General features: G+C 37.5%; 1 protein-coding gene and 1 non-coding gene across 2 annotated transcripts in view; one reads left to right on the forward strand and one right to left on the reverse strand.

The window, feature by feature from the left end:
- The first annotated feature begins 135 nt into the window (after nucleotides 1–135).
- LOC146456909 (nuclear pore complex protein Nup155-like) overlaps nucleotides 136–24,062 on the forward strand; it is a 33,573-nt gene continuing 9,646 nt past the window's right edge. The window contains exons 1-25 of the mRNA XM_085092508.1: nucleotides 136–486; nucleotides 1,692–1,829; nucleotides 3,128–3,224; nucleotides 3,904–3,974; nucleotides 4,708–4,800; nucleotides 5,801–5,961; nucleotides 7,461–7,566; nucleotides 8,086–8,159; nucleotides 9,107–9,198; nucleotides 9,788–9,885; nucleotides 10,486–10,641; nucleotides 11,479–11,582; nucleotides 12,154–12,321; nucleotides 13,189–13,299; nucleotides 14,689–14,751; nucleotides 15,674–15,966; nucleotides 18,037–18,103; nucleotides 18,285–18,409; nucleotides 18,920–18,975; nucleotides 19,695–19,834; nucleotides 20,844–20,903; nucleotides 21,483–21,614; nucleotides 22,035–22,112; nucleotides 22,920–22,980; nucleotides 23,779–23,914. Coding sequence (XP_084948634.1) covers nucleotides 345–486; nucleotides 1,692–1,829; nucleotides 3,128–3,224; nucleotides 3,904–3,974; nucleotides 4,708–4,800; nucleotides 5,801–5,961; nucleotides 7,461–7,566; nucleotides 8,086–8,159; nucleotides 9,107–9,198; nucleotides 9,788–9,885; nucleotides 10,486–10,641; nucleotides 11,479–11,582; nucleotides 12,154–12,321; nucleotides 13,189–13,299; nucleotides 14,689–14,751; nucleotides 15,674–15,966; nucleotides 18,037–18,103; nucleotides 18,285–18,409; nucleotides 18,920–18,975; nucleotides 19,695–19,834; nucleotides 20,844–20,903; nucleotides 21,483–21,614; nucleotides 22,035–22,112; nucleotides 22,920–22,980; nucleotides 23,779–23,914 — 2,822 coding nt within the window. The 5' untranslated portion in view covers nucleotides 136–344. The remainder of the gene's footprint in view (nucleotides 487–1,691; nucleotides 1,830–3,127; nucleotides 3,225–3,903; nucleotides 3,975–4,707; nucleotides 4,801–5,800; nucleotides 5,962–7,460; nucleotides 7,567–8,085; nucleotides 8,160–9,106; nucleotides 9,199–9,787; nucleotides 9,886–10,485; nucleotides 10,642–11,478; nucleotides 11,583–12,153; nucleotides 12,322–13,188; nucleotides 13,300–14,688; nucleotides 14,752–15,673; nucleotides 15,967–18,036; nucleotides 18,104–18,284; nucleotides 18,410–18,919; nucleotides 18,976–19,694; nucleotides 19,835–20,843; nucleotides 20,904–21,482; nucleotides 21,615–22,034; nucleotides 22,113–22,919; nucleotides 22,981–23,778; nucleotides 23,915–24,062) is intronic.
- On the reverse strand, nucleotides 2,815–2,886 carry Trnaa-cgc (transfer RNA alanine (anticodon CGC)). The gene has a single exon. It is a non-coding gene; the product is annotated as a tRNA-Ala (tRNA).

A 24,062-nucleotide genomic window follows, 5' to 3' on the forward strand; every position in this document is an offset into this window, starting at 1 on the left:
AACAGTTCTACAGATGCGATCTCATTCATTCTTGCCCATAATTATTTGGGCAATTATGTATAATCTGTTTGCAATATCCTTTTTGTATGCTAAAACAAATGCCTTTTGAAAATTAAAACTGCCCAAACATCAGTGAACTTCGTGCTTTCGTACACGGTACTGTGACCTTCGGAAACGGTTCGGTTAAATTCGGTTAAACTCGGAGTTCATCGCTAATGGCATTTCCGAGCGTGCGCATTGTTGTCGCGCGCCTACTTCGAAAATGGCGGACGCCATGTGTGCGTTCCCAAAATGACAGATATTTCGGGTTTTGTCCGTGATTGATATAAAATTTCAACTCAAAGATGCCCGTAGCAGTGACAGCAGGTTCTCTGAGTTCGCTTGTAACTCCGGAAGGGTTGGAAAATGCGGCGAAGGAAGTTGATCGACAGCTGACTGCCGATAGACAGTATCCTGAACTGGCTGAGCAAATTAACGCTTCACAAGGTACTCCTTCTGCGTTGCCCTTCCTTTCACGTACAAGCCGTTTTCTCTGTTTCACACTGTAGTACGGACTTTCTAAGGAGGCTTTCAGTTTACAAGTTCCACTTTGACAAGCCCTTTGTTTTAATATTTGGATCACGTTCTTTTGAATCCGAGCATTGCGTTGCACACCTCTTTTCCTCTTTCAAGATCAAGGTTATATTTAGAGATCCGCTTCCCGTTATTGACCTTTATCCCATCTTCCACCTATCAGAGTTCTCATCCTAAAAAAAGTATTATTTCATATCACGTGACGTAGCATTAGTGGATGAAGCCAAAAGGGGGTAAATTTACAAGAATCAATTGCAACGTACTAGTAAATTAACTCATTTTGAATTTGTCCTGACCCAACTATCTGCGCCTGGGTCTCCGAGGATACTGTCATACTAGCCCTCTTACAAAAACACAAGCATGAATAGAGTTTGAGTCCAAAATAGATGTATAATAATAATTATTTATTATGTATGGAGCTCTGTGGAAATGTTGCTCCACTTCCTGCCTCAGATTTTGTCACCTTTGCTGATTGCGTTGGTCTAAAAATGTCTGTAGCTTCCTTTGCCTTGAAGGTTTTTGGTTTGGACCCTCCAATGAAACCCTCCACACCAGTCAGAATTTCCACTGATCTTCTGATTAGAGGTGTGTGAGGCAGGGGGGGGGGGGGGGGGGGGTATGGATATATTCTTGAACCTCAAATACCAAGGGTTTCACCCAGAAGAGATTCAACTTCTTTCAAGCCACAGACTATCATTACTGACAATAATAAACTGACAATAATAATTATTTCTAGTACATTTAACCCATTTTTTAGTGGACACCATTGAGATCAAATTCGACAACCCCATGGCATTGTCATTTCCTTTTCTCCCTCATTCCCATGAATAGCCAGTTTGATAACCACATTGTGTCTTACAATAATAATTATTTCCCTTCGAAAGAGTATTTTCATCTGATTTTCAAACACCTCAAAGATGGTTGACTAAGTCATGTTTTTTTAAACCCTCTTCTCATTGTTTGCAAATTGGATAAAACACTCTTCCTTGTGTTTGATATTTTACTTCCAATGACAGTCGGTCAAGAGACAGAATCTGGCCAGAATACACCGTAAAGACCTGACTGATACATGTATATAACTCTAACTGTTTCATTTCTTTTTGCATCCTGTGATTTAGCTGGTACAACCTTCAGCGGCGTAAATGATTATGACTACCCATCTCTGTCTTCACCATCTGTTGGTTTGGCCGGCATGGAACTCATCAGTCTCCTCAAAAGGGTTCCTCTCCCTGCAGAATTGGTGGAACAGTTTGATCGTATCCTTTCAAACTTTTTTTCCTTCGTTTATGGTGATAAAGGAGACATTTTGTATCGAACCAAGATTACATTCAGCCTGTTTTACTCACTATTGGATTCTCCTCTTGGTTTAAAAAAGTAATTTCTCAACCACAATCTTGCTTGCTGGAAATCTTTCACAGCTTCAGTTTGTTTATATAAATTGAAGGGCGCCAGACATAACGAGATGTGGTGCATTTCAGATAGCCTTTTGTTATCGTAGCTCAGATTCACCAGAGTTTTTGCATGCGGCCTTGAATTCCTTCAGGAATGTTGCTCCAATGTTTTATCTGCTGCTCTGTGCTTCGTTTTGTGATGTCCATAATCATAGCTTTTTATTGCAAATGAACTGCAAAGCAGCAGATAAAACATTGGAGCAACGTTTTCTAAGGGAATTCAAGGCCACATGCAGAAACTCCAGTGAATCTGAGCTAAAACAATGGAAAGTGATCTGAAATGCAGCATAGCTCGGTTATGCACTGAGCTCTTCAATTTCAACTTGCAGCTGTGTACCGCAGATCTCCATAGATACAGTAATGCCTTTCTGGATAAACTGCAATCCATATACTAGATACAGTGTAGTGTATACTTCAGGAATAAGGTTACAGTAAGTGAAGACATATGGGCACCCAAAAGTTGAAGTCTGTTCACCACAAGTTTAAATCACAGAGGTTTGGCTTGATCTGGGGTCAAAGACGCATCATTGGAAACTGAAATTTTGTGGTTGGTTTTTTTGCGAGAGACTGGGCCATATAAATTTTGTGAGATCAGGATCAAACTTTTTCCATGTGTTTGATATCAGGCCGGTCACAATTTTTGGTAAAAAGTGGGAGTAGTAATGAAAAAGTATAGCTGGGTTCAGTTTGTTGTTAGGAGCCGGTAACTGGTTTTTTTTTTTTTAATAGAAGAAAAGATTCTCGCAGTTATCTACGGAACCAGACTGTTGCAAAAAACCTGAAAAAATTCAGGCTTGAACGGGATTTGAACCCATGACCTCTGCAATGCGGGTGCAGTGCTCTACAACTGAGCTATCAAACCAACTTGGAGCTGGTCATGTTCTGAGTTCTAAATATACCTGTGAAGAATGAATGAATATGAATATATGTGTAACATGTATATGCACTTTGGATATTGACCTTGTTACTGTGGTTTTTTTTTTTTTACCATCTATCCACAAAAATGTTACTGGCCACAAGAAGAACAAGAAGGCTTAACAAGAACCCTGTGGCTTATAGCATAAAACATTTTCTCAATGTTATCCTTGACCTTGTTACTATAGATATGCAGTGTAACTGTATGATGGGTCTATTCCCTGAGATCAGACGAGCATGGCTTACCATTGATAGTGACATTTTTGTTTGGAATTATGAAGATGGGTAAGCACTTAAGGATGGTGCCTACTAATAGCGAAGTATTTTAGCGCTGTTTATTACTATGTGGGAAAAGCAGATCTTAGTAGTGGCTATTAAAATCCAAAAAGAAAATTGGAGGTAACCACGCATTTTTTAGAGATAACTAAGCAACAATTATTCTAAAAAGCAGCAAAATACAAAGCAGTGTATGTTGTTTTTTTCCAAATTGAAGCTTTATTATCTCTGAAAAATGCATGGTTACCCCCAATTTTCTTTCTAAGTTCTGCTTTCTCCGCATAGTTTTAAAGCGCGCAAAAATATCCCTGTATTAGTAGGCACCACCCATTGGAAACCCAAGTATAACAAGATGCACAGTAACAAAAGTAGGCACCATTCTTAATTTCTCAGCTTAGTTTCATGAAGTCACCAAAAAGTTTGCAAATCAAACTGAAATTATTTTTACATCTCATTTGCATGATTTAAACTTGACAGTGCTTGCTAATGTTCATTTTAAGATGTTTGTCAAAGACTTCTGGTGAAGTACATGTAACTGGGTTGAAATTTGAAAGTCATATTCACTATGGTGCTCCTACTTAAATGTATAGGTCCCTAATATATTAGAAAGCCTCAGTTAATTAAAGGTTGAAAACTGATTATTTGTTGTTAATGATGTGATAATTTTATTGTCTCTGATTATTTTTAGGAGTGACTTGGCTTATTTTGATGGTTTAAGTGAGACGATTCTGTGCGCAGGATTAGTAAAACCTAAACCAGGTAAAGTACAGACTTGTTGATGGCTTGTAAGCTTGCCTTATGACAAACAGGTTTTCTTGCCAACCCAGCTTCAGTAAAATGGCCTGAAATTATATTAAGAAGGTTGTAAGACACTGGATAGGGGCTGGGGTTACCAGGTCCGTTTCACTGTCATCAGGTGACAGCTTATGGTTATAATGTTACATTGACTGTTTGCTTCAGTTTCAATTTTTGCTTTGTATACTCAGCACATAGTTTGAAAAAAAATAATATTATTTTTCCTTGATGTCATTGTTAACTTTAGCTTTGTCAACTTAATTTTAGTTTGCCTTAACTTTTGTATTGTTCGAGTGAAAACATTTTTGTGACAAATCCTGCTGTCCCCCAACTACCTACCAATTTCTGTGCAAGCTTGTGCAAGCCAGTTAAACTAGTTGACAGCTAGTTAGAAACCAGAATTTTTAATTTATTCATCCAGGTTTCTGGACAACAGAAGATCAAAGAATTTTTTTCTGTTTCTTCTTCGTCCCATTCTTGACTAGAGAGCCTGTTCACAGGCTACCCATTGGTACATAGGGTGACCAAAGGAACCACCGCATACAGGGTAATCTCAAGTCTCATAAAGCACCCTTCCAGTTGGTTTTTATCAGACACAGCTGGAGATGTCACAAGATATAAACATCACATGTATCTGTGCTGTTCTCATTGTTGACACTAATAATAATCCTGTACTGTTCTATGATGTGTTTTGTAGAAATCCTAAGAGAATCTGTGAGGTACATTTTATGCCTTACCACCCCAATTGATATTGTTCTGCTAGCTGTCACATTTACACCAAGGAGATTAGGTAAGTCAAAGTTAACTGTGGAATCTGTTTCACACAACGTACAGCGGTCAAGACTTGTGCTACGAAATCAAAATTATTGAAAACCTATAAAAAATAAATTGTAAATTTAAATTGCGTTAAATTTGTATATTGCGTAAGTTTGTTTTCATCATGTAAAGCGCTCTGCCATCCGTGCTCCTTGTTTGACTCGATCTTAAGTCAAACAATAAATTTTGATCTATCATTTCGAACCATGACAACAAACACTTTTCATAAAACAAGTGTAGTGGTTCCTAACTCTTTAGACCTCAGGAGAATAAATTAGGTAAGTCAAAGTTAACCGTGGAATTGGTTACTTTCAAGGTACAGGGATCAACACCTGTGCTACGCAATCAAAATTGAAAAAATATAAACCAAATAAATTGTAAATTTAAATAGCGTAAAATTTGTATAGTGCATAAGTTTGCTTTCAATTATGTAAAGCGCTGTGCCATCACCACTGTGCCATCCCTGCTCCTTGTTTGACTCGATCATGGGTCAAACAATAAATTTTGATCTATCATTTCAAACCATGATAACAAACACCTTTCATAGAACAAGTTCAGCTGTTCCTAACTCTTTAGGCCTCAGGAGATTAAATAAAATAATCACTAAAAATATAACTTTTAATGTTTCCATTCTAGGTATTCAACAGTCCCATTCATATATTCGTCCATGCAGTTTTCTTCCCCTGCACATGAAAAAACAACTAAAGAATAGAGAAATCACAAGACTAGCATTCATGTGTTGACGTCACAGCCCTACTATCCTGGGTCTCTGGTCTTGCGCAGTATTGTACCCAACCAGAAGTGATATTTTTGACATTTTTTTACGCCGGAAACGCGGGGAAAAAATTGATAAGGATTTTTGTTTTGATTATCATACAAGGACAACCCAAAGATTTGATCAAGCATATAAAAAAATTTTGTCATTTGTAATGTACTTTAAAATTTGTTGACCATTTTGTTTCAAATTTCTTTAGGAAACCGTGCCCATGACGAGTTCGCAGAAATGCATCTTCAGCCAGACCCGCTGTTTTCCATCCCGTCGGATAATATTTACCTGACATGTATGACAGGAACTCACTTAGGAAGAATTTTCCTTGGTGGGAAAGATGGATGTGTTTATGAAGTAGTCTATCAGGTAGGAATGTGTAAAACAGTCCAGGCATTGTGGGCAAGTGACCACCTGAATGTATCATTTTGGGTGGTCGCAGGAGGCCAGACAAAAATGGCCTGAATTTTTGGTCTGTCAGAGCAGTATGTTTTAGCATTAAACAAATCAACGGTAGTTTTCCATGGTCGATGCTCTTATAGACCATGAAATAGCATCATAAAACTTTCAAAACTCATTGCCAAGTCTTGAACATTTTATGGTGTCATTTTATAGTCTGTAAGAGTATAGGCCATAGAAACAGCCGTCGATTTGTTTTTTTAGAATAACATACAAAAAGTAAGAGTGGAATTGGCTTTCTTTTCCATTGAGAAAGTGCATGTTTCATCTAACGTCATTTGTATTGTCTGTACTGTTATAGATAATAGCTAGCCCTCCCCATTCTCCTCATGGTTTTGCGGCTCGCTTCTAGCGGCTCCACCGCCAAAACTTTATTTCGCGCACGCCTACAATACCGCCAGCTACACAGGCTAATAGCTACAAGCCAATTTTGTCAGTGTATGACTCAATTGTTCCTTGCATTCAAAGGCTCAGTTGTATTTCAGCATCTTACTCCTTACATGTACAATAGAGTATTTTAACCTTTGGAGCATGGGCATGTTGATGCAGTTTTTTCAAGTTCCCCTCCTACACTTTCAGGGTAGCCACAGTCAGGGAAAAGTCGGGAAAAACATTTTTTTTCAAGGCCAGGGAAAATTCAGGGAATTCTGTATCAAAGTGAGGGAAATTAAAATATCCTAAGCCACAGTCAGTGGAAAGGCAGGGAATTCTATTTTTGGCTAACCATTGGGTTTGCAAACAAGTTTCCTTGTTAGCAAAGGAAGATTGTTCCAAAAATTATCTGTAAAGGAGCTAATTTCTGTGGCTTCATTGCTGCCTTTATTGCCTAAAGATTGTGTTTGGTGGTCAGTGTAAATTGTTTTGTGGAGTGAATAGTCAGGGAATCTTAGACCCCATTCACATTAAATGCATTTTTTTCAAAAGTGTCCGTTTTCATCTTGGTAAAAACAAGGCAAAATATTTTCATCCACACTTGCATTTTCGTATCGTTTTCACCTATCCACACTAAAACGCTCAAAAATAATGAAACTACTGGGACCTGGGATTGTGCATTTGTTAACATCACAAGACCATCTGCCGTCTTGGATAGATGCACTAATTTGGACTGGAACCAATGGCATGTGACACTTTTTACGTCACCGTTTTCACAAGTCTCCGTTTTCACCTGTCCACACTAGAAACAAAGCATTTTCAAAACAATGCTTTTTCAAAAGTCTCCATTTTCGTCAGTGTTTTCAGGCATTTTAGTGTGGATGATAGGTGAAAATGCATCAAAAAGTATGCATTTTCAAATGCAAATGCATTGGTGTGGATGGGGCCTTATTATTCTGGTGAGTGGCAACCTCAAGTTTCCTTTGCATTCTCTATCACTCTTACCTTCATGTGTTTAATACCTTTCTCTTTGACAGGCAGCTGACAGTTGGTTTCAGAGAAAATGTCGCAAGGTGAACCACTCGTCAGGAGCGTTGTCATTCCTTGTGCCCTCGTTTTTAAATGCTACATTCAGTGGTGAAGGTAAATGGTCATTAGCTACAGTTTCTTTTGATAAGGTATAGCTAGTGTGGGTGGTGGAATTGGCTGGAGGCATTTGGAAAACAGTAACAATTAGCTTCAAAGAGGAGAAAGTCATTAAAAAAAATAGAAAGGTAAGGGGATTTGTTAAAAAGTGGTACAGACTCCATATTTTCCCTGTGTAAGCAATGTGAACAGGCTTTCATCAGATGGCTGGATCCATCTTTTGTTGTTCTGTTTGTTATTTTCTTTTTTTTTTTTTTTTTGATCAATAATGATTTCTTGAAACATAAGCTAGCGAAAATTAAATTAAAAGCCCACGTTGCCTTGTGAATGGTGTCATGGTGACGCCGAAACATCGGCTATTAACTTTAATTTTTCCTTGCTTATGTTTTTTTTTCTTTAGTTTTGGGGTAATCTTGGCAAGTATAGTAACATTTTGTTTCAGTATTTAAAAGTAGTCACTTCCATGCCCAGTTCATAGTCTAAAGTTGACACAATATTGGTAACTTATTGTTCCAGATGCCATTGTTCAACTGGCAGTTGACAATACAAGGAACATTCTCTATACTCACTCAGAAAAAGGGGCAATTCAGGTATGTAATTCTTTAAAGAATTTACTTTGGAAAGTGATTAAAACATGCTGTTTAATACATTTTATAATTGTGCAAGGCAGGAGACTAACTATTCAGCTTACTAATTCAGTGGCTAGTGACAGGTTTGATTTTACTAGTGAATGTCTATTGGCCAGATGTTTTCATACATGGTTTCACTAACTGATTTGTTTTAAGAGCAAGGCAGTGAGAAGCAGACATCTTTTATTAATAAGAAAAATCTTCTAGACTCATAAACACAACTGCAACAGTTATCATGTTTTCCTTTTTTATCCTCTTTTCTTATTTTCCATGCAGGTCTTTCTTTTGATTTCTGTTCTCTCTGGTTGCTTTTGCGATCCATCTGAAATATTTTTCTGCTTATTTCCATCTCAGTGGTGCTCCAATGCTTCACAATTTTTGGCTAGTGACGGCGCAAGACCAACATTACTAGCCAAAGCTGAATTTTTACTAGCCTTTAACTTGTTGGCTACTGTTTGCAGACTGTGGCCTCATTATCATTTTAGAAGGATAGTGAAAAAAATAAACACATTATTAGTCCACCTTCAAGCATTATTTAAATCTTGCAGTCAATCCACATCACATGTGACTAGTATTATTGAAATTTGAACAGAGTTTTGAAATATTACATGTCAGTTTTGAACGTCGCTGGCAAGATTTCTGAGTTCCCATAGAAATTTCCCTAGTTTATTGACGGTATAGAGCTTTGAATTTCAAGAATTCAATTTCAAGAATAACAATTATTTTTTCCCAAGTATTTTGAATCTTATTTTCAGTTGAAGATTTCCAGAGAAATGGTCAACATTCCATTCAAATACCGGACATAACAAAGAGGAATTCAAATGTTCACTTCATTCTCGGAAATACTGGTCACATGTGACGTAGACTGACTGTAAAAATTAATTAGCTTCTCCAATCAATCCTTTCAGGTTTTTGATCTTGGTTCTGATGGTAAAGGCATGGCTTACGTGGCATCGCTCACACAGGACAAAATTACACAGAAGTCTTCATCAGCGGCTAGGTATTCAACCAAAGATCTTTTCCCTGTCACAGACACTTGTGCCTAAATACTCTCCCCCACCCCTCTAAAACAAATGGTTTGCCTTTAAAATGCCTTGCTATTAAAATAAATTCTCTCAAATGATGTGTTATAAAATACACTGAGAATGTTGAGGGATTGTATAGAAGAGGGTTTTTAAAATTGGTGACCGTTGTTTTGTTTTCATCTTTTCCAAGCACAGCTGGGAGCCATGGAAAGCAAAACCGTGCACCTGCTAAATGCTCAAGCAAGCATTTTATTCCCCTTGTTTTTATCCTATAGACTTCCAAACTTGCCCTTCTTCTATAAAAAACAACCAACAAAAGAATGATAAATCATTGGCAATTTGAGCTGGCTGACTTTGTAGCTTGTGTTACTTTGGCACCAATAACCTTTTTTGACACAAAATCTCATAATCCAGAAAGCTTATGAAAGTGGTTTCAGTGCAAAATTAATTCCCTCTAACAATTAACCTTTCCCTCTGTGAAATGCAAACCTTTCATAAAGCGTAGCTGTAGTTTAGAGCTGTAGTATAATGACTGTAAATCAAAATCCATTTATTGTATTTTAGAACAATTGATCAGAACCACTTCAGGCCCATTATTCACATTGCTCCAATTCCAAGGAATGAATCCAAAACTGTTCATCTGGTTGCAATTACCCAGGCTGGTAAGCTTACTGATTTGTCTTGTTGTATCAATGATAACATAATGCTGAATGTAATTACCACAATCAGTATGAAAAACAACTCTGTTAGGTTGCAGTAATTCTCCAGTACTAGGGAATTAAACTATTGTCCATAAAAGCAGGATGTCTTCAGGTAGTATTGAGGTGTTTGCAAGGCGAGGTTCATGGGGGCCAGTATTTTAGAAGGAGAGGGAGTTGACGGTTCAATCTTTGCAACTCTGTAAAATGTAAATGTAAATAACCTTTATTTACCCTCGGCAGTGTCTATACCACAAGTGCTAGTGGGGCCAAGCATTAAAAGAAATACTTAAAATTGAAAATAACATGGTTAAAAATCCCAACTGGCAGGAGGCAGACCAACTGGCTATTTACAAGCGCGGCCGAGGAGTTGAACTCGAGGCTACTGTGAAACAACTCCAGCTAGCAGTCAGAGTGGGACTTGAACCCGGGACCACCGGATTTCAAGTCCGGCACCCTAACCACTCAACCATGCTTATAAGAAAAAAGTCTTAACTGGTCACTTTTCAAATCAGACAGCAACTTAATGAAATAATTTGTCAAACTGCAAATGTCATCACATAGGTGTACGACTTTACTTCACCACAACAACTGCAAGGGTTCCATTAGAAAGACCAAGTAAGCTGCAGCTAGTTCATGCCAGACTGCCTCCAGGATTTGGGCCATCGGCAACCTCGCAGAGACCTCCATCGCAAGTACATGCAGCCTTCTATAGACAAGGTGAGTAGCGGCTACCATCTCGTAACAGGGATTATCCTCTCTTGCAGGCTTTACTCTTGCATACTAGCAAATGTTACTAGTTACCGATAGTCATGTGTAGTCTGTTTACTGTACATTGACTTCCCTTTTGGCAACTTGTGTGGAAATCTTTTCCCATGTTATATATCCTCAATTATTGATGGTGTTTATATTTTGGTTTATTGACCTGATTGGTTAGTGTTAGTAATAAATTATTTTAATTGACCTGATTGGTTAGTGTAGTAAATTATTAGAGGTTATGCAAGGGACGCCGTGTGGCCTGAGGTATAACTTGAGTTATAGGAAGATAAAGGAGATGAGATGTAAATATTATTTCCCTGTTGTTGGAGTGAAATAAAGTGGGTTATATTGTTATTTCAAGACAAATGTCTGTATAATGCAGGATATTTGTTTATTTATTTGTTTTATTTTCTGGTGATTTAAATTAACTAAAATAAAGTCCTCACCTTAGCTATGTTACAGTATGTTGAATATATCCTCTATTATCAAGTCTCCTTCCCACAATGTTCACTCCAAAGCAGTCCCCAGTTGTTGAAAGAGTGAATAACTCTATGCAGTGGATAAAGCGCTACCCAGCAGATAAAATGTTCTCCAGCCAATACTTTTTATCCACGGGATAGCAACTTATCCACTAGATATGCATGTAGTTATCTGGTCTTTGAACAACTGGGGCCAGATTGACAGTGTAGAAATGCAATGTTTCAAAATAAGTCTCCCAGGCTTGTAGTTATGATGAATTGTTTTATAATGTGGAATGTCAGCTAACAAGCCACTCTACTTTGTATGTGACTACTGCAGGTATCTCATTGCTCGCGGCAGCTTCTCAGACGGAAGAGAGTGATAATCTCTGGGGAATTAGCCCTGATCCATTTCCTTTTCAGTCACCACTCAAAGAAATGCAGGTAAGATCCAGAATTACAGTCAGTTCATGTCGTGCATGACCCCAGCATTTTTGAGAATGAAATGAACATTCAAATGGAATCTTAAGTTTTCTCTGGAAAGCGTTCCAAAAAAAAGATGCATTAACTGAAAAAATTTAAAATACTTAATAATATTTTTTTTTCTTGTAATATAAAAAACAATCATAGATTTATACTGCCATTGGTCATTAAAAAATCAGGATTTCTTTGTTTTGTTATTTTGATGGACGTCAAGCCTGAGCTGGAACATAGCCCTGTCATGGGGATTTTGGTGGGTGAGGAATTACTCACTTACTTACTATAACAGCAGGAAGAGTGTGGGGTTGGAGTGTTATCATGCCCTGTTTTCTTGAATGCATTTTCTCCATAAAATACTTACATTATGGTTTTATAATGAAACCATTTTGGTGGCCAAGAAGTTTTGTACTTTGTACAAGACTCAGAAAAATTGTGAGTATTGCGATGGTCAGTTTTGCAAAATCATCACCAATTCTTAACTCCTATGTTTGAGGGCTACAGTTAATCATTTTTACATGTTAATTACTCCAATTAGGTGACTGTACCGATGGAAGGAAGAACGTGGTCATTAAGTGAAGTCCCTGAATTTGGCAACAGTTTGATCAGCGAATGTCCAATAATCAGTGAGAGATGGCCAGACCCACCAGCTGTCGTCAGACAACATGCTGCCACTCATAGATCTTTTGTGGCTCTCAGTGCCCAGGTAAGCCAGACAGACAGACAGTCAGTCAGACAGTCAAGCAGTTAAGTTAGCGCTGTCATAAAGGGCCGCAAGTCCGTAGCACATGTAAGGGCTGAATACCCTCAAAAGAACCTTGGTGTTACAGGTGATATTGATGGTTGCAAGGTCATTTTACTCAGTAACTTGACAAACTTTTAACATGTTTAAAAAACCAAGTTGCAAGGCCCCCGTCATGTGTTTTTGTTGTGCAACTTTATGGTTTTTGTTAGGAGTCAAGGCAAAGTGGATAAATTAATGCAAAGATTTGATTTCTATACTCTGCAGTCTCTACAAATTAATTTAACCACTTTGCCTCGAGAATGGTGTCACAATGACACCAAAACATCGGCTATTAACTTTAATTTTTGCTTGCTTATGTTTCAAGAAATCATTATTGATCATAATTATTATTATAATTATTTAAAAACGTCCAGCAGATAGACACATTGAAAATCCATGGCCTGTAAAGAAATCGTTCTGTGTTTGAGCATTCTCTTTCATCTGACTTCAAGCTCTGCCATGTTTGGTTCCCACTCCTCCTGTGGCCGCCTTGCTTCCATCATTCCCTGGGAGATCTTAGAAATTCACAAGATTGCATCTACCTGTTATAATTGCAAATTTATTTCCTCCTTTTACAAATGTTAACACCCTGAACTTAAAGAAATTTCTTTCAGAAAGAAGAAACCTATTCAACTTTTTAGCCAACTTGAAAAAGCCAAAATTCAGTTGCACAGGGAGATGTTGCACACAAAAAATATATGCATACAACTTGCAACTTTTTTGATTGAAAAGTTAATTGCTGCATTTGTAACAAAGCTTTAATGTGAACTCTATGGTACGTATCAACAGGGTAGTTACTTGTTTACAACTTATCGCCCACTGGAGCAGCTGCGTCAGCTGTTATTGCTCAGCCAGGGGTATGATTCTGAAGCGCTGCAGGCTTTCTTCAAACTACACAAGGTGAATCATTATTTTGGTATGATTTATCTTTTTTTTGTCCTGTTATCTCTAGTGGGGACCAGAGAAATGGTTTAAAACGTAGTTAATTGAGGGACTGGTTAGGAAGCCTTCCCTGGAAAATAATGGTGCTACAATTTATGTCGGAAGGGCCGCGACCCTGCACAATCCTTTGTTTTAATGTTCACACTACAGCTGAATATCTCAACAAAAACGTTTTGATTGGTCAGTTGCTCCAACACATTCCAAAATCTATTTTTGTTTGTGCAGGGCCAAGGCCAAAAAGGCAAACAAAAACATAAAACAAAGAAGTTTGTCAGGTTTCATAACCATTGTATCCTAACTGCAGAATAATGGAACCTTTTATCTGCAATACAATAATCATCATACAATAACCCTGATATATTTACAGGACAAGGTAATAAGCAGCAAACTTTATTTATCATACTAGCCTGCAGTTGGTTCTCTAGCCAGGCTTACTGATGCATAATTGTTTTAAAGAGAAGTAATCATGTGTCCCCCAAGCTCTGTGGGTGTCTATCTGCACTCCCAGCAGTCTGGCAAAGTCCCTCTCACAGTGTTTTATATGTAAATTATCCCTGAAAAGTCCCAAGGAGAGTGGATAGTAAGATATTTGATTTGATGGGACAGCTGCGACGCACACCATGCTGCAAGCCAAGAGTGTAGTAATTACATTTTTCAGGGTTCGTGCTACTCCTTGAAGTCCTTGAAAAGCCCTGGAATTTAATGTTAGATTTCAAGGGCACTTGAAAAGCCCTTGAAAAGAATAATTTTTGCTGAAAGTGCTTGAATTTTTGTTTGGATGGGAAATAATGTAGGATTGTATCAAAGTAATTCAGGGATTGAGCGCAGATTTCAAAATTGGGGACGTTATATACGGGGGAGCTTTTTTACAGTAGCTGTTGACCAATAAAAACATTTCAAAACATAGTGCAAAACCAAATAAACTGGCTTTGAATACTCAGGCTTCAAAACTTAGTTTTTAGTGCTTGAATACTCCTTGAATACTTCTTGGATGTTATGTCCAAAAACCAGTACAGACTATGTTCTTATTGATTTGGTAATGTGTTAAAATGTGCCAACTTTAACTAGGAAAGCTACACTCGTCATTTCAATGTCAATTGGAGATATACACTGTATGTCAGTGAAGGTAAATTATAGAAAAACCATCTTGAGAGGGATGAAAACGTGGTTGGCCTTAGCAGAGCTTTTAAAATACATGTTACCGAGACATCAAGATATGTAGGGTAAAAACACAATGTTAAACTAATGCAAATATTGCTACTGTAAGTTTCAATTTTATAAGTGAAGTTCTAGATAACAGGACCCCACTGTGATTTATTAAATTGATTATCTTGCTGTTTTAAACAGGAAGACCAGGCATGTGCAACATGTCTTGTTTTGGCTTGTTCTGCACAGGCATCACAACAACAGGTAAGTTTTGAAGGCATGCACTGTGTATTTTCATAAGGTGTTTTTGTATATCAAACATGAGAAGGTGTGTTTCATCAGATATCCAAACACCGAGAACTAGGTTGAAAAAAACGAGGTTTTTTTAAACAACTTTGAGGTGTTGGGATATCTATGAAACACATGTTTTCAGTGTGTGGTATGGCTACTCAAATGATCCTTAATTCTTGGAGAAATTAATGCTAAAGTTGGCAAAATTTTATGGTAATTAGAAACACATATCCAAACCACAGTCACTATAGTGATTTTCTTTGTTGTCTCTTGGTGAATAAAAATAATTATTATAAATGAGTTTGCGAAGGTCACGTCAGAAATCATGTATTTTTTTTAAACCATCGGGAAAAACTACACACTGATTTGAGTTACTTATCATCGTTTCAGCTTCTGAAGTGCATCCAATGTACACGAAATTCCTCTTTGACGTCACAAAAAGGCAGCCAGGCTACAAAGTGCTAACCAAAATGGCAGCACCAATTTGCAGTTTGGAGAGGAATTTCTTGTGGATTGGATGCACTTCAGAAGCTGAAACAATGGCATTAAAGTAACTCAACTCAGTGCGTACTTTTTATGGTGGTTTAAAAATCACAATTTCTGGAATGACGTAAGGCGAAAAAGCAGCATTTCTGGACAGGTTTACCTGTTTGTAACTTCGCTAAACTTTCATGTGTGTTATCCAGGTTCACGAAAAGGAAAAAAAAAACAGTGTTTCTGGACAGAAAGGTTTACTACTTAACCAAACCTGTTTGGCACTTCGCTAAAGTTGTCATGCGTTATCCAGGTTGCTAAAAATGAAAAAGGAAAAAAAGGGAAAAACAGTACTTCTGGACAGTTTACTGCTTAACTAAACCTGTTTGAAACTTCACTTAACTTGTCATGCTTTATCCAGGTTGCTGAGTGGGCCACAAGGGCCTTCTTCAAATATGGCATAGAGTCCCACCACCCATCACCAGGAGTTCCTACTGGAGTGCACCCCCCTGCAACAAGCACTGGTCCTACTGTAGGGAGTCCGGCTCCAGGGGGGAGCCTTACAGGCAGTTATATATCATCTCCAGGGGTCAGACCTGGGTTTGTGACATCCACGCCTCAGTATGGTGGAATGGGCCAAGCTGTGGTGAGACCTGAGCTGACAAGATCTAGCAAGCATGATGGACTCTGCCTGTACTTTGCTAGAATCCTTGAGTAAGTATTTGATTTGATATAAAGGGCTGTTTTAGTTATACGCATTGGTGCACAGTAGTCATCAAGGTGTGATCAAGACTTGCACAGACATAGCTACAGGGTAACAGTAGTCCTCATGAGCCAGTCAGTGCTTCACAGAGGCTTACAAAGGTGACAGAGAGCCAAGTGATTGATTGATTGATTGATTGATTGATTGATTGATTGATTGATTGATTGATTGATTGATTGATTGATTGATTGATTGATTGGTTGATAAAAATTGCCTTAAAAATTACACATTCAAGCATATGCTGCCCACATGTACGAACAAAATAAGTAAAGCTACATCATGTTGATAAAAAATAATTCACCATGTTTTCATAAAGGAGCTGAAGATAGGTCATGGTTGTAAGACTAGCTTAATAGGCGAGGCTAAGTGCAAAAGCTTTTCATATGAAAATAAGTTTTGTTTACATATGAATGAAAACTAATTTTCATAGTAAAAACTTTGCACTTAGCCTCGCTTTCATAATGAGGTTCACAGCAACTCGGAAATGGCCTATTAACCCTTTAATCCCTAAGAGTGCCATTTGGCACATAAGGCCACAACTCTGTCAATATTTGACAGATTTCTATGAATTTTTCACACCAAGATGGTCTTGTGAAGATCTACTCATTAAAGGGATAAAAACTTAACCCCCTCCCATATGTGATATGGTTGACTACCCCCATAACTTTTCAACTTTTTTCCCCTAGAAGTTGTGGGACTTGAGACATCTCTCACATTAATGAAGATGTTGAGACCTGCAAAATAAGCTATAGTTTAGGGGTATACCTAATATACACAAGGATTGGGTTTTAAATTTTTACGTTTTAAGGCCATTTATCTCAAAGCCATAACTTTTCTCATTCATAATTATATCAGTTATGAAATACACTCATGAGTAGCTTTAAAATGGTATATCATACATAGACATTGAGTTTGTAGACTTGGATCTGGAGAAAATGTAGTTTTGCCTTAGGGGTTAAAGGGTTAAGATGCATGTTTCCACTGCTGTAAGCAGTTGCAAAAAGAGTTGACACACTCATAGTTGGACATATTAAAATTTAGACCTCTTCTATACTGTTCACTTGGTGCGTGCTCTCCAAACATTATTAACCCTTTAACCACCAATATGAACCCACCAATATCAACATGAAAATTCTCCTTACCATCCTCCGTAGATTACTTGTGGCATGGGTTGAGAGAATTTGTCAAAAAAAACCATGACACTGTGGGTCAGTTATTAAAAGACAGTTCAGACGGTGTTTAACATAACCATGTTCTAAGCCATTTTCTATTTTGGCAACAATCATATCTAAACGTGCACTGCCGACAGTAACAAGAAGGTTTGCATTCCAGACTAGAAAACTATTTATCTAGACTTATTTCATGAATCACACATTTTCTTTTGTTATTCAACATCCTTTATTTAACTAACATACTTCATGAATATTAAACTAACTGAAACGAGGGATTTATACAGATAAATCCCTCATCTACTGTATAAATCCCTCATTTACATTAGCAGTACTGCGAGAAACGCACACATCAGGTTGCTTCTATTGTTCTCCGTTTCTCACCTAAGTGTGACGGTACTAATTAGCCGGCGTTTGTCCCCTTGAACAAAGGAATAATTTCATGAAATAAGTCAGATAAATACCTCAAACGTCGGTATTAATCCATATACATCCCTCGGGCCTACGGCCCTCAGGATGTATATGGATTAATACCTCCGTTCTCGGTATTTATCTCTTACGTAAAATAAACCACTTATAAACAGATTTGGAGGCCCACTGATTGTCTTAAGCCAGGGCCCAAGTTAGACTCTGTTTAAATAACTGGCCCTGTATCTTCAGTGATCAGTTCCTCCATTCTCATGACGTGTATGTTTGAACAAGTACTGACACCGTAAGGAGAAAATAAGTGCTCATCACTATGGGGCCTTTAAATAGCTAATTTCTTTTAGAAAATAATCCCCAAGAAACAAAGTCTATATATCTAATTTATTCAGTCATGTATTTAATACTTTCATTGGCATTCTTTGACAGAACTCTATGGGATGGAAGACTTGTGTTTGAAGATCTTTTCTTGCCGCTTCATTCAGAACCACAGCAGGTAAACGTTAATGTTTAAGGTCTTAATAATAATATTTATTGATTTATTTCTTGTGGAAATACAGTAGTACCTTTTGATTTAAAATTGTATCCAGACCTATAAATATTGACAACTCTGAGAGGTTAGTTAAGAAAATTCTTAACTGCTTCCTTGGTGTAACTTATAGACTTTTTTTTGGTAGCCAACACCAGTACTGAGGAGCATACTCAATGTTGTCCAGCTGGGATGGATTCTGGAAAGACTGCGACAGCTTCAAACGTGGATGGAACAGAATATGCAGTTTATGTTACCCCATTTAGATGGCGGGTAAGAATGAAAAATGGTCCATGAAATTAATTCTATGTTATGCTATGTTATTGAAACTTGTTGCCATAGTTTAGCTTGGGGGTTAGTTTCTGAAAGATTGGTTGAGCCACGGATATCCAGGGTACCGGGTAAACAGCAACCATCCAGCTCTATTATACTGATCAAATTAATGCAAAATAATACCAAAGCAATGCACCATACTAAGCTAAAAGGAGGGGGCTCTGCAAAGTCATGGGCAATATTCTGCACTGACCAGACCAGCATTGTCTTGCACATATCTTTGTTTAAATTGCATTTGTGTGATTTCTGTGAAGTTAGACATGATTGTCCTTGGGTAATTACAAGTTAACAATGTTAAATAACAGCTTTGTCTGTTCAGCATATGATTTCATAATGTCTTTATATCTTACAAAAGTTTTGTTTCCTTCTTGATCTTAGCAGTGCCCGGAGTGATAAAAAAACAAAATTGACACTAAAAAAATCATTGGTATTATTTATTTTTCCTTGTAGTTTTCCCAGAGTAACAATGACTGGTGGGCAGTCACTTCTCCAACAAACACATCAAGGTTAGTGTTTCTCTTTTTGAAACTCTTGCACTCAGAGTAAAACACAAAGCACATGTCTTTCTCAAAGGACCTTAGGAGAATTTACATTATTACAAATGACATAAACCCTTCGCCTGTGGAACAGGTTGATGTTAACTTTCAAATTTTCCCAAACACTGTCTGGTTAAGTTAGCATGAATGCAATTTTCCATTTCTTCCACGCAAAAGGATTCTTGTGGTCCTTGAAAGTTGTGTAACTTGACTTGAAGTTTTTAAGGCCCTTGGAAGTCCTGGAAATTATGTTTTATTATTACTAAAAGTAAAAGTCCACAAGATTGAGTCATACATTTTTGTGTTTCTGAGATGGAAGATTACAAAATTACTACTTGAATGTGTTTATTGCAAATAAAATGACATGACAAAACGGTTTAGCCCCCCCCAAAAAAGAATACACAACATTTGTAAATTGCTTGGATTCCTTTAGAATAGGTGAGAAAGATTAAAATTAATATTCTGAAGATTTTGTCTAGTAAGACATGTACAAACCTGACTGAAGCTTGTGTAGTTGATGTAGGTTAAAACAATTTCAACCTACGTTGATTTGTATTTTCCATTGTTAAGGTTGGGTAATTTACATCTGAAACGAAGGAAAATACAAATCAACCTAGGTTGAAATCATTTTAACCTGGGAATCATTTTAACCTACAACATAGTTACCTATTTTCTGTCTGAAAATCTAGCATCAGCTGAAGCATTTGTTGCAGAGAAGAACTTTCTGATCAACTTCAAGTCGCTGTTAGACCGATCTATGGAGACACTCTACTTGTGGCAAGTCCTGAATGAACACAGTTTTGAGGATGTCATACTGCGGCTTGAGCCTGTAAGATGACTTCCTTATTTTACTGTTATTAGACTGAGAGAGTTTCTTTTGTAAGTAAGCTCTTTTCAGTTTACCAGAGGGACATTAATTAGAGCAAAATTGGTTGCATCTTTTATGCTAGCAAAAAAAGAAAAGTACATTTACCTCTCTTGACTATAATATTATTAGAATGATAAGATTTAAATGGTTTAAACACACCATTACAAGTGTAACTGATAATTAATACATGTAATTATCTTGCAAAATTGTGCAGAATATCACCTGATACTTAGCCGACAAGTCCATAGGCTGAGTTGGCTAAAATCAGCAGATATTTTGCATGAATGAGCAGATATTAATATTTTATTATTCAACACCTTGATAACAAAGCACAGTTTTATTGCAGAAAAGCTGGAGACAATCTTTATTTTGCCATTTTTCTGCCCAACACACGAAATTACGTATATCACAGGATATCAGTTGACTACGGACAACGAGTATTCAGTGTACCATGACCATATTTGGGCAGTGTTACATTTTGTTGAATAATAATGCTATAAACTAAATTCGATTTTGAGACAACATTACAGCTTTATAATGACGGCTAGTTGGGAGAAAATATATTCCAACACCATCTAACGTCGCATGTTCATTCACAGAAGTAAAATTTTGATCTGTGTGCACCAAACCCATTTAAGTGCCGTGCTGCCATGCTTACATGACAGGTTTTGAGCCAATCAGAAACCGTCATTTTGAGACGACATTATCGCAAAATAGCGTTGCTTCAGCGCAATAAGAAGATCCCCCAGGATCACGATAATTCGTGAAGACTTCAGAACAAAAATCAAAAGAAAGCAGAGCAAGCTTTAATTTATATATGCGTTGTTCTAGGGATGGCTATCCTAGGTCCTCTATCATGTCAAAGACATTTTTTCACTAATCCTTTATTCTCACGATATATACACTTGATCAAGTTGTGATATATTTATTGTATAGAGAAATAATTTGCTGGCTCTCATTTCTTTTCCAGGCAATGAGGGATCGTCTGAAACACATCAAGTTTAGAAACCTGATAACCACTGGGCAAGAGGTGGGGACTTCTTAATGAGCTTATAAATGTCTGAGATAAAATTAAAATTTGATAACCATTTCTGCCGTAAAAAGGATGAAACTTCCATCATTCCACCCCTTTGATGTGTGAGAAAATGATCAGGTTGACACCATAATTTTTCCAAGGTGCCAAGCAGGCTAGCTCAGTATGCCAAGTGTGTAGTGTTAATCAAGTCTAAAATGAATTCTTCACAGTCCCCTATTTTTTCACGTGATCTTTAAGATCGTACACTTTGATCAAATGGCTGCCACCTTGTTTTGTTAGGGTGAGTGCAGCCTGTGGAGAGAGTCAAAATTACTAATAAAACAAATAGGACTCTTGTCAGGGTACACATGTATATAGAATTGGGGAAGGACCCCACCTCTCCCCTACCCCCCCCCCCCCCCCCCGCCGTTACAAGCCAAGAAGACCATTTGAAGCAAAGGATATTAACAAAATGATCACATAAAAAAAGGGGAACTGTAAGCAACTGTTAAAAAGAATGAAATTATATACTGCTTCACTCAGAAGGGCTTTAATCTTGTTGGAGTATACTACAATAGTTTTGTTTCTCTGTAGATTTGCAGTGCTCTTATCGACTCTTTGATCAAGTGCTACTTGGACGACATTGCTTCTACAGATGCTATAAGTGAAAGATTGCGAGATGTTTGTCCAAATTTATTCAGCAGTGATGATGCAGTATCCACAAAGGTAATGCCATCATTGAAACAGTGACTTCAAGTTGTCATCAGCAGCTGTCGTTGGTCGATAATATCTTTAAAAGTGATCATCTGAAATCCAACAGTTTGGTTCCCTGCTGGTTGTTCTAATGCCCATTGTTGGTTGTTCAAAGGGCGGATAACATTATCCAATGGATAAATCGCTATCCAGTGGATAAAACTGACTTCAGCCAATACATTTTATGGATAGCAATAGATAGCGATTTATTCACTGGATAAAGTTATCTGCCCTTTGAGCAACTGGGGCCAGATTGTCACTTTCACACTTATTTTCTAGCAAACTCGTCAACTGGTCCTTGCAATCAGAGCTTTTAAATTCCCCTTTCTGGCACTCATTAAATAAAGCAGGTAATTTTGACATAAATAATTGTCATTTTTCATTCCCTGTCAGGCCAGCGAACTCTTAATGTTAGCCAAGAGAAGTAGAGACAAGGGAGAACAAGAGCGAATCCTTAGAGATGCCCTTCAGGTAAGATTTGTTCTAATTTCTACAATAATTTTAGTATCAAAATCCTTGATAGTCCAGGGGTTTCATAAAGGGCCAGGGGCCCGTTTCTCGAACGTCCCGGTAACTTATCGGGCCCAATAAGTGTGTTTGGTGATAAATGTTTCTTAGCAGCAGTCCATTTTTGTTAGCTTTGAATACTAAATTTTAAAACCTTATAATTCTATGAAAACATTGGCCAAGTATCATGTCTGTAATCACTGTGTAATCGGCGAAAAAACATTTAAAAATATACTTATCGGGCCCGATAACTTACCGGGACTTTCGACTGAGAAACGGGCCCTAGGCACCAGGGCCCAGTTGTTCAAAGCCCGATAAGTTAATCCTGGATTAACGTAAACTTTGATTGGAGTTTAATTGCTAATCAATAAAGACTTTTCCAAAAGATTTTTGGCCCTCAGTTTTAACTTAGACTTTTCTTTACCTTTAGCTTGAAATTAGCCATTTAAACCATTTTTACCAAGTGACATGAAAGCCTCAATTAATGTTTAATCGTAGATTAATCGTTTAATCGAAGATCAGCTTTCGAAGAACCTGGCCCAGGCAAATTGACAGTCGGTGAACACGACTTCACCAGCTGTTTTTAACATCTCAACCAAGTTACTTTTTTAACAAAAGACCATATCCAAGCTGACTACTGGTAATCTGCACAGGTTCATTAATCTCCTCCCCGCCTGTGCAAAATCTTAATGAAACCTTGGTGATACTTTTTCGGTTAATATGCTGATCATGTGCCATACACTTATTGTTTTTTCTGTTTATTTTTTTCAGTGCTATCGTCAAGTTTCTCATCAAATCAACCTAGAGGCGATTTGCTCCATGTTTGAATCAGGTAAGCTTTAAAGTTGGTATCACAGATTTTTTTATTATTTGCTTGATCAAATGTTAATGTTGTTCTCATATGAAAATCTAAGAAAAATTCCTTGTCATTTTTCTTCCTGCATTTGAGGCGTATAAAAAGCGTCAAATTTGACTTCCAGGCCCTAGTTGTTCAAAGGCCGGATAAGTTTATCCGCTGGATAAGGCACTATTCAGGGTCTTAAATATACTTCACGTTCAACGTTGTCCAAGGTTTTCGTACACTCCCAAACTTAACTGTGGTTAGAGTGTGCATATTCGCCTGTACAAGAGGAAATACTGAAACCTTTTCCCAGATTGAAACTGTCGGATAGTGACTTATCCACAGGATAAAGTTATCCGGCCTTTGAACAGCTGGTGCCAGTTGGATACAATACTGCCCAAGATGGGAGACTAGGGATGTGACATCAATACGGTTTCTTTATTCCTCACTTGTTTCATTCTGAATATTCAACAATCCCATTCATGTGTTCGTCTGCACAGTATTTTTTCCTCTTCCACAAAAAAAAACAGCCGAGTAATACAGAAATTGCGGGAATAGCATTCCTGTATAAGTTCCTGTATTGACATTACAGCCCTACTATCCTCAGTCTCCCATCTTGCACAGTTTTGAATCCAACCGGAAGTGAAAATTGACAAGGAATTTTTTTTTTTCCGGCTTTCATATGAGAACAACATGAAGATTTGATCAATGAAATAAAAAATTCTTAAAGAAACTGAAATGTAGTTAGATTACGGTAAAATTTTATGACAATGTTCGTTTATTTTGTAGTAAGATTCTATGAAGGAGTGGTGGAGCTGGCTTTGTATGCTGCACTCAAGCGTGATCCTCAGGGGCTGGCTTTGCACTTCTACAGAAATGGTGAGCCACATGGTGACATCCAAGGAGAAGATGCATTCATTGCCAGGTACTGCCGTCAACTTATGATGGTTAATATTTCCTTTGCAACTAAGAGAAACATGACCAGTCCCTTAGTAAAATTGAAGGAATGTTGGAAAAAAGCCCTAAGTGACTGCAATAAAACGTAGGTATGATTATGGGCAAGATTTTCATTT

The sequence above is a fragment of the Pavona decussata genome, unplaced genomic scaffold, assembly GCF_977016875.1.
Source record: "Pavona decussata unplaced genomic scaffold, jaPavDecu1.1 SCAFFOLD_253, whole genome shotgun sequence".
Classification (NCBI taxonomy): domain Eukaryota; kingdom Metazoa; phylum Cnidaria; class Anthozoa; order Scleractinia; family Agariciidae; genus Pavona; species Pavona decussata.